Raw genomic sequence first — 10125 nt, 5'->3', positions numbered from 1 at the left:
CAGATATAGTGCTATTTTACCAGAAAACAGTCTAAGTTTAAGACAAAAAAGTCGGGAGAGATCTGAGCTCAGATCTCTCTCTCTCTCTCTCTCTCTCTCTCTCTCTCTCTCTCTCTCTCTCTCTCTCTCTCTCTCTCTATATATATATATATATATATATATATATATATATATATATATATATATATATATATATATATATATATATATATATTATATTATTGCGGTTTTCATGCATATTACAGTATATCTTATATGAATGCACATAATGCATCTGGTTACATTGGTCCTGTGACTTAATATAGGACCTGATATCAGTTAAAAAGGCATGACATGAACAACAACAGAGTAGTTCGACCATGGTGATAGACATGGAGATAGAACTGTAGTTTAACCAAAGGAAAATCACATTGAAGGTTTCTTAGCTAAAGTTAATTCACACATTCCAGTCTTAAAGTTTCCCTCATGGAGATGGGGTTGCTGGAGACAGAGTCAGGTCTCGTTCTTCTGAAAGTGATAATTTTTACGACTATAAAGTCCTTTGTTCCTTGTTGTGCCAGGCTCTTATGGGCATCCCCGAATTCTTCTCTGGTGGTGCTTTCAACAGGCAGTTCCTTGCAAGGTGTAACTTATTCAGGGAGAGGTTGATGTGGATTCTACTTGTCCTGCTTTGAATGACTCCCCCATATTGTTCTTTGATTTGTTTATGGATAAGATGTGTATCTCGAGGGCCATTCCTTCCCAGGTGTGACCTACTGAAAAAGGTCATATGTATTTCACTCTCCTTAGTTTGGAGAGAGTGTCTGTGACGTGAGGTGTCATAAACCAGGCCTGGATCATTGCATCAGTAACCTGGTAATGCTTTTACTAAGTTGGATGTATCACAAGCATATCAGCAAGTACATTTGAAAGACAACACAACACACAGTACCTTTTTTAAATTATTTAATAAATGCATCAAATATTTGCCTTAAATATTTTTGTTTATTTATTTATTTTATTTATTATTTTGAGAAATAAAAATGTTTTATGTTATAACACAGGCCCTGGGAAGCAGGTTTTATCGCTGGTGTTTGCGCGTAAGGAACTTGTACAAAAGGGAAATGTTCACTTTAATAATTCTAGGCCGCTCTAGATTATGTCACACCTTACTAAGGTTATTTACTTGAACCTGACTAACCTGGTTAGCTGGTTTTTTTTTTCAGTTCAAAAATCCATGTGTATGTTAATCACCATAAAACAGTCCGTGTGAACTTAACCTGGTAGGTGGTGGCTTTTGTTTAGGTTATGTTAAGTGTTGCTGGGGCTTGGTAACTGTCACAAAATGGAATTCCCTTTTGAGGACAGACACACAAATAATGTGCGCGTTTTATACTGAGGATGAAAAGACTCCAGACGGATGACTTATCTCTTTTTTTTGGTAGAGCATGAGTTTCATAAATCTTTCATAATTCAAACAACATTGTAGAGCCTGATATCTGGTCCGATGCAAACACTGTCTATACTTTCACTTCCAGGTCTTTGTTTTTGATTGATTTAAACCTTGAGAATGGTTGTTGTAAAACTGTTGCCAAATGTAAAACAGTGCTATCTGTTTGTAAAATGTTTAATCTGAGGGTTACATTCAGGATACAACAAAATATACAAAGATCAAAAGGGGAATTTAGCACATGCACTGCATGATAGTTAGAAGATGGTTACAAATTCATTTTTCAATCATGAAACTTGTATAAATAATCTTATAATCGATCCGTTACTTTTATAGGCAAACAACTTGGCGAGCACGTAAAAGCATAAATTCTTCATTTTATGTAGTTGTTTGTGGAGGACTTCACTGACACTGGTCGCTGGGGAGGTGCTCGTGCTCAGGGATCCACGCTGACCTGCTGAAACACTCTGCAGCTTTCCTGTCGCACTCGCAGATGAACATCTCACATTCATCATTTCTGTCTAAATTAGAGAGAGCAGAAGTTAAAAGAGAGGGGAGAATAAAGAAAACAAATAATCTTTTTTTTTCTAGCATCAGTCAACTCACGTGTGCAGGTGATCTTTCTGTTTTTCTTGTCACATTTGTAGTGGTACAATTCAGTATAAGGGTTGTCCAAAATGGGCCAGCAGTCAGGGTGCAGCATAGCATCACTGTAACACTGGTCATGGACCTGGCAGCACCTACGGGTCAGACATGATGTGTTCAAACAGGCTCAAAAGGGTATTTTCCCAAGCAGTGCGAGTATGAAGTGGATGAATCATGACCTATCCAGATCATCAACAGGAGTCCCCGATCCTCCCCAGCCACAGTAGCAGCCGTAGTCCGAGTAGTCAAGTGTAGGCCAGCTGTCGGGCATCGTACACAGGATCATCCTCCTGAACTGGTTGAGTGCTCTGTATTCCAAGGAAAGGGCTGCAGAAAAATAACGCCGCACAGATGTAAAGTCCGTCTATTCACAACAATCTGCACTGCAATGAGTTTTAGACTAATTTCAGTTAGTTTCACTCACCCACAGAGAGGCCTAAAGCCAAAATGAAAACAGTCTGAAAGGCTTGCATCGTGTATGCTGGAGGATGATATGCAAAGGCACTGCCAGAGTCAGAGCCGCTTTTATACATCAAGTATAAGACCACCTCATCAGCTGTTCAAACAACTCAGGCTCACAGGAGCTCAAAGCACGTGTAAAATATGGTAACCATTCTCACACCCCCTAAACTCAGCTGGGCCTTGTTAAACGCAGTAAAATGTTGTTGTTTTTGTTCCCTTTTCCAGTCTTCCTGGAAATGTTAAGGCCTGTTTTTTTTTTTTTTTGTCAAACAATATATTTAACAGTCACGACTTATAGGTGAAATTAAGACATATTTTGAAAATTTGGAACCGCAATCCGACCCAAAAGACTCCCCTCCAGCTTTTAGTATGGTTGAAATTAATGTAAAACTTTGCCCATTTAGGCCTGCAGCACTGAAACAAGACATTACATCAGAACATGGCTGTAATCATTAAATGATTGAATCTTCAGGCAAGAAACAGTTGCTGTTAGTTAAAGCAATCAGGCAAAATGAACTTTAGGTGTCTCCTCTCTGACAAGTTGTTACAGCAACATGTGACTAACCTTTATGAGCTTCTTACTCAATGTAACCACAAATATGGCGTGTTATTGTTCATCATCCCAAACTGAAATGAGTTATTCAGCAATTACTAAAATAATAGTCATTTTTATTATTAATATTATTATTGTTACAGAAAATTTTACCATTAACCACAAAGCTCATGAAAATTGTAACAACATGAGACATTATAAAATACATATATATTACAGACATATTGGCATTTATAGAAAAAAAAACCTAATATAATACAATATACACAAAAAGTGAATGATTGTCCAGGTCCCTGCAGTACATGTCGCCTACACTGTGGCAGCAGCAAAAATAGAACCAAATCACGGCCTGTGATTCTTCTCTATTATGGAGCGTTGTAAAAGCGGATGTCACTGAAAATAACAGCAACATTTTATCAGTCATCTGTTGGTAATATTTGATTTCTATCATATTATTGCCATATAATTGAGCAAACTGTTTCTGAAGGTTACATTTAAGATTAAATAAAGTAGCCAAAGATAAAAAGAATAATTTTAGCCAATAAAGACACCAATAAATGGTTACAAATCCATGTTTTATTCATGAAACTTGTATAAATAATCTTATAATCGATCCGTTACTTTTATAGGCAAACAATAAAAGTTTCATTGTATGTAGTTGTTTGTGGAGGACTTCACTGACACTGGTCGCTGGGGAGGTGCTCGTGCTCAGGGATCCACTCTGACCTGCTGAAACACTCTGCAGCTTTCCTGTCGCACTCGCAGATGAACATCTCACATTCATTATTTCTGTCTAAATGAGAGAGAGCAAAAGTTAAAATAGAGGGGGGAATAAAGAAAACAAATAATCTTTTTTTTTTTCCCTAGCATCAGTCAACTCACGTGTGCAGGTGATCTTTCTGTTTTCCTCGTCACATTTGTAGTGGTACAATTCAGTATAAGGGTTGTCCAAAATGGGCCAGCAGTCATCGTGTTGCATAGCATCATTGTAACACTGGTCATGGATTTGGCAGCACCTACGGGTCAGACATGATGTGTTCAAACAGACTCAAGAATATTTTCCCAAGCAGTGTGAGTATGAAGTGGATGAATCATGACCTATCCAGATCATCAATGGGAGTCCCCGATCCTCCCCAGCCACAGTAGCAGCCGTAGTCCGAGTAGTCAAGTGCAGGCCAGCTATCAGGCATCATACACAAGATCATCCTCCTGAACTGGTTGAGTGCTCTGTGTTCCAAGGAGTGGGCTGCAGAAAAATAACGCCGCACAGATGTAAAGTCCGTCTATTCACAACAATCTGCACTGCAATGAGTTTTAGACAAGTTTCACTCACCCACAGAGAGGCCTACAGCCAAAATGAAAACAGTCTGAAAGGCTTTCATGGTGTATGCTGGAGGATGATACGCAAAGACACTGCCAGAGTCAGAGCCGCTTTTATACATCAGCTATACATCAAGTATAAGACCCCCTCATCAGCTGTTCAAACAACTCAGGCTCACAGGAGCTCAACGCACGTGTAAAATATGGTAACCATTCTCACACCCCCTAAACTCAGCTGACATGTTTCAGCTCAACACATTTACGTATGCAGCATTGTTTAGAACCTTAAGTTATTGTGAATCATTATGATAAAGATGGTGTTCAACCATCAGTATATGAACATGCATACCTTTTAGTCTTGTTAAGTATTTCTTAATTCTTTGTTTTTTAATGTTTTGATGCATTTTAGTGGATACTACTCAGTATTCCCTATGGAAATACCACATAAAGAAAAATAAGGGTAGAAAAGGATGGACTGATGAAAAGATTCATAACACTGAGGATGTGGCAAAAATATTTTACTGATGGTGCAATCTATGTCAATGTCCAGCAGCCTTGTATGAATAAAATGTTCCCATTAGTGTAAAGACAACAGCATTTACCCCAAATAAAGAGGACTTCTCATCCTGTAATAGCTTAAAAAGCTGTGGAGATATCATAACCTCAGTTGATTGTGGTAATGCTGACAACTAAATTACGCAATTATCAGGTCATTTTATTTGGGCATATTTGATCACTTGGGAAAATTTCAGGGCTTCACTTTATTAAATGTTCCTAATAGCTGGGAGGGAATATGTCAAAAATCATAAAGATTGTGCACTTGGGTCCCGATTTACTAAGATCCTAAATAAAGAGTACTAAATTGCGTGTGCACTGAAAAAGTTTGCGCGTGCTGTTGTTCTGTGTTTTGCGGGTGATCAACTAAGATTGCGTGCGCAATTGATAACAGGTGCAAACAGCAGTATTTAAATGAGGTGTCTTACGGTTTGCGGCGCAAACTTTGCGCCATGGAGAGTCTGGATGGAAAGCAGGATATAGTTGCAAGCGCAAAATGAAATTTGACGAGTTGGAGTTAGAGATATTAGTGGAAGAGGCAAATTGTTGTGCCGTATTCAGCACCCCTGCCGTGAAAAGCACCCCCTCATATTCAATGATAAGTAGACCAAGAAAAAAAACAACACACTGACACTTCAATATATTTATATATACACACTCACACAAACACATACTTAGGAGTTTATATTATATATATTTACAAATATTATGGAAGACAACACAGTAAGCAGGCTATTAATTAATGACATAACCATTTACCCGATTTTTGTTATCTGTGACTGTGATTGTGGGAAAGTATGACTATTGTGGAATCAATGAGCGCATTTAAACATGAATCATTAACACAAAACTGGACGCTAAACAGAACATGACACGGAATGAGAATATAATTTTTGTCAGACGAGGGGGTGCTTTTCACGGCAGGGGTGCTGAATACGGCACAACACCGGGGTATGACAACTGCAGAACAAGTATAGGCGCACAATGAGAAACACTTTTTTCTCCATGAAAACACGTGATTTATTTATTATCACAAATAAAAAAATTAATGTGCCTCCTGTGGCAACCTTTTGCTGAATAATACTCGATTTAACATTCAAATAAAATATTTCTCCTTTTGCATGTGGAGATTAGCACCTTCCTTTCGAACGTATTAAATACAGACGCAATCACAATCCCCGCAATAACTTTCAGGCTTGGTAAATCTCATTGCGCGTGGTAAATGGACATATTTGCATCTTCCCCTCCCAGTATTTAGCGATTTCTGGCGGGTACGCCCCATATTGATTATTCATCAGGACAAAAGTACTAAATGAATTGCGTGTGCTATTTTGCGCATTTGAGAGGCGCAGTCCTCTTTGCACGCTGTTAGTAGATCAGCTCGCACTTTGGTTTGCGGGTGCTGTCAAGTTTGCACACGTTTTTACACACGCAAACCTTTAGTAAATCAAGCCCTTGGTGACAAGTTTTTTATATTTGGCATGGTGTTAGGTATGGACATAAGGTTTTCAAAAACCACTGCAAACAAATTTGGATGGCCCCCTAGTGGCCGGTTTACAGAAAATTCAAAATGGCTCCCGCCGAAAAGACCAAAGGTCATATCTCAGCTTCTCTTAGTCCTAGATTGTTGTATATTGTAACTTTCTCTACTTTTTTGGTGCTAGGAATTCAATTCTGAGATAAATGTCCTATTTCAAGGTCATGTTGAAGGTCAAATTTAATTTTCAAGGTCATTTTTTGCACAAAAAACTCCATCTCTAGAATTAAGTCACATACAGTAAAAATATTGTATAGGGCTTTAGACCCACATTTTCACCCCCAAGGAATGCAATTTTCTGTTTATTGGACAGGTCACTATCGCTGTAGTATCAATAATCTAATTGGTTGAGCATTATAGCAATCGTTCAGGCTTAAGATGAACTCAACTTTAGAACAAAGCCACAATGAAAGCATGATCTTCCGGACCGTCGTGGTGAAGAAGGAGCTGAGTCGAAAGGCGAAGTTCTCGATTTACCAGTCAATCTACGCACCTACCCTCACCTATGGTCATGAACTCTGGGTAGTGACCGAAAGGACAAGATCGTGGATACAAGCGGCCGAGATTAATTTCCTCCACAGGGTGGCTGGACGCTCCCTTAGAGATAGGGTGAGGAGTTCGGTCACCCGGGAGGAGCTCGGAGTCGAGCCGCTGCTCCTTCACATTGAGAGGAGTCAGCTGAGGTGGCTTGGGCATCTGTACCGGATCCTCCTGGAGGCCTCCCTAGGGAGGTGTTCCAGGCATGTCCCTCCTCCCTAGGGAGGTGTTCCAGGCATGTCCCTCCTCCCTAGGGAGGTGTTCCAGGCATGTCCCTCCGGGAGGAGACCCTGGGGAAGACCCAGGACACGCTAGAGAGACTATGTCTCTTGGCTGGCCTGGGAATGTATCGGACTCCCCTCGGAAGAGCTGGAGGAAGAGTCTGGAGGAAGAGTCTGAAGGAAGAGTCTGGAGGAAGAGTTGGAGGAAGAGCTGGAGGAAGTGTCTGGGGTGAAGGACGTCTGGGCATCTCTGTTGAGACTGCTGCCCCCGCGACCCGGTAACGGATAAGCGGCGGAAAATAGATGGATGAAAAAAAAAAAAAAAAAAAAACTGTCTATGTATCTGAAACAAAGTCACATAGAAAAATTAAAGGACTCTAGCCTCATTCACTCCCATGGAATTCAATGTGTTTATTGGACATATATTACAATCACTAGTTTTGTTGTTGCAAAATCATTAGCCAAAAACTGGCCAAATCTCTAACATAAGTCACAGGAACCGTTCACCATAACCACTTAATCACCGGGGCACCCTAGAACTTTTTCAAATGCTATGTCAGAGTTTCTTGGGACAAGAAGAACCACGTGTGAAGTAAGTACTGTGATTGTCCAGATGTGTAGCATATATACAGTACATTGACTTGCCAACATTCATGAGTGGAGTTTGCAGTTGCCATGTCTGCATTTCAGGCAAGCTTGACATGATTCTGCAAAACAACGTTCATCAGAGCTTCATGTTTGCCGGTTAAGGCAAGGTACATTTTAAATCGATGTAGATTACTGAGCTACCTAGCTATTACTGACCTTAGTTTGTTCTGAAAACTCTAGTCCATTGAACTATTTGGTGTGCAGTATTTCTTCAAGTTTCTAAAGGATCAAAGGGCCTCTATGGTCAGCAAGAGGAGAAAGAGATAATCAAGCTCTCAAAACCTGAAGTCCTATGGGCCAGCGATGAGTTTGAGGTGGCCTGTTTCTCTGCCTCAAGGAACACGGAAAGTCTGGAGCACCCAGAGTCTGCAGATGCTGAACAAAAGGAGTTCCTCAATCATCTGAACGCTCTATGGCCACGTTCAGACTGCCAGCCAATATCCGATTTTTAGCCCATCCAGATTGAAACTGGATGACTCTTTTGAAGTCTGAACAGTCCTAAACTGCATGAGATCCGATTTTTGCAAACCAGATCGAAACCACCTCCGGGAGGTAGTTTCATATCGCATTTGGGCAGATGCGTCTCAGTCTGAACAGCTCCAAACACTCAAATCGGTTTTGACTGTTAGTGACGTCACTCTACGCGACGCCAGACCAGACCCATGCGCCAAACCACCCGCCCATTTCGAGTTGTGGAGCTACGTTACAGGTATAATAATAATAATAATAATAATAATAAAGGTATGGATTTTGTATTATATTATTATTATTATATTTTGTTGTCGCAATTACATGACGTCACACAATACACGCGCTGGGTGACGCCTCCACTCCGACGTCGTTGCTACGGCAACCCGTCAGATCAGTCAATGATGTGGCCCAGTCTGAACAGAGCCAGATGCGATTTGGACACTTGCTAAAAACAGTGTGGACAGTCAGCCATGAAAATCGGATATGAGAAAGAATCAGATATGAATCAGATTTGCCTGCAGTCTGAGTGATCTTGTGAGTGTCAAGGATGACAAAGTTGTCAATCCCTTCAAAGAAATGGATACAGAGCTCATCACCTTGGATACCGGTGAGGTCATGGACCATGAGATCTCAACCTGCCTCAGGGAAGCACCAAACATTGGTAAAACTATGTTCACAGAGTTTGTCAGGGACATAATAGAAAAAGAAACCAAACCCTTATCTGATGTCATTCCAAAAGCTGCCCTGTTCACATTCACCAACCAGCCACCTATGGATCTGAAGAAGGGTGCTAGCAAGCTGGGCCCTGCCAAGGCAAATCCAGCTCTAATCACCAAGCTCTTCTTGTTCCTACAAGCCCGTCCTTATCCAGACATCGATGAATTATTTGAGCATGACAATCAGCGTGAGCCTCCATCCATGTCCGATCAAGGCAAGCTCCGGTCAGGAACCAAGTCAGATATTCTGGAATGCCTACCAGGAATGCCTGGTCCTGGCCCCTCTCCATCAGCCAAAGTGGCTTCTGTAGTTCTGCTGGATATGGCAGCAGTAATACATATCATCAACACCCAGCGTGCCAGAGTGTTCGGAGAATACACTCAAATGCACTTGCTACTCTACTTGCGCAGCCTGATGACTGACAGGACGACAAGAATGCATGCGGTCTGGGACACATACTGTATATAGAGGCAAGTCTCAAATCCCAGACTCGTGTCAAGCGGGGTGGGACTGAAGGGTCAGTCAATGAAGCCAGGAAGCTTCTTTTCATCCATAGCTTCACGTCCCTGGATTCAATCCCCCCGACCCAGCACGCCTTATTCCAGCATGGCAAGCGTGTCCTGCATACTGCAGCTTTTGTCTGGAAGCAATCCTTCTCCAAAATTCCTAATATTCCGGTCCCAAAGTGATTAGGGTTGGGAATGGAATGCCAGAACCAAAGTGTGGGTGTCATAGTGGACAGATCTGGAAGATGGCAGCAAGGGATGCGCACTTCTCCTTAACTGTGGCTGCGAGGCGATAGAGGCAGGCATTGTAGGTGTTAAGTGAGTTTAAATATGCGCAGCTGATGTTTTTTTGTGTGTGTTATTTAAATAAAATCCTATTCTTTCACTGTGACTTAGTTCAGAGGTTACGTTCATCTTAAGGACGAGGACCAGAGGGCGGGAGCACATTACACCTGTTTTAAAATCGCTGCATTGGCTCCCCGTCCGCTTCAGGATTGATTTTAAGGTTCTTTTACTGGTTTTTA

General features: G+C 41.1%; 1 protein-coding gene across 3 annotated transcripts; it reads right to left on the bottom strand.

Moving 5' to 3' along the window:
• Positions 1-957: 957 nt before the first annotated feature.
• Positions 958-4494, bottom strand: LOC133454741 (phospholipase A2-like). Of its 3 annotated transcripts, none has more exons than XM_061733468.1 (4): positions 4423-4487; positions 2254-2401; positions 2036-2169; positions 958-1950 (listed from the first exon to the last, which is right to left on the bottom strand). In XM_061733468.1, the coding sequence occupies exons 1-4, from the start codon at positions 4469-4471 to the stop codon at positions 1832-1834; spliced, it is 450 nt and encodes a 149-aa protein (XP_061589452.1). In that variant the 5' UTR covers positions 4472-4487; the 3' UTR covers positions 958-1831. The 3 variants fall into 3 exon arrangements, with proteins under 3 accessions (XP_061589452.1, XP_061589450.1, XP_061589451.1); XM_061733466.1 differs by lacking the exon at positions 4423-4487 and adding an exon at positions 2499-3062; XM_061733467.1 differs by lacking the exons at positions 958-1950; positions 2036-2169; positions 2254-2401 and adding exons at positions 3646-3882; positions 3972-4105; positions 4188-4335 and having other exon boundaries at positions 4423-4494.
• Positions 4495-10125: the final 5631 nt, after the last annotated feature.

Source organism: Cololabis saira, chromosome 11 (assembly GCF_033807715.1).
Source record: "Cololabis saira isolate AMF1-May2022 chromosome 11, fColSai1.1, whole genome shotgun sequence".
NCBI lineage: Eukaryota > Metazoa > Chordata > Actinopteri > Beloniformes > Belonidae > Cololabis > Cololabis saira.
This window is presented reverse-complemented; position numbering and strand designations above follow the sequence as displayed.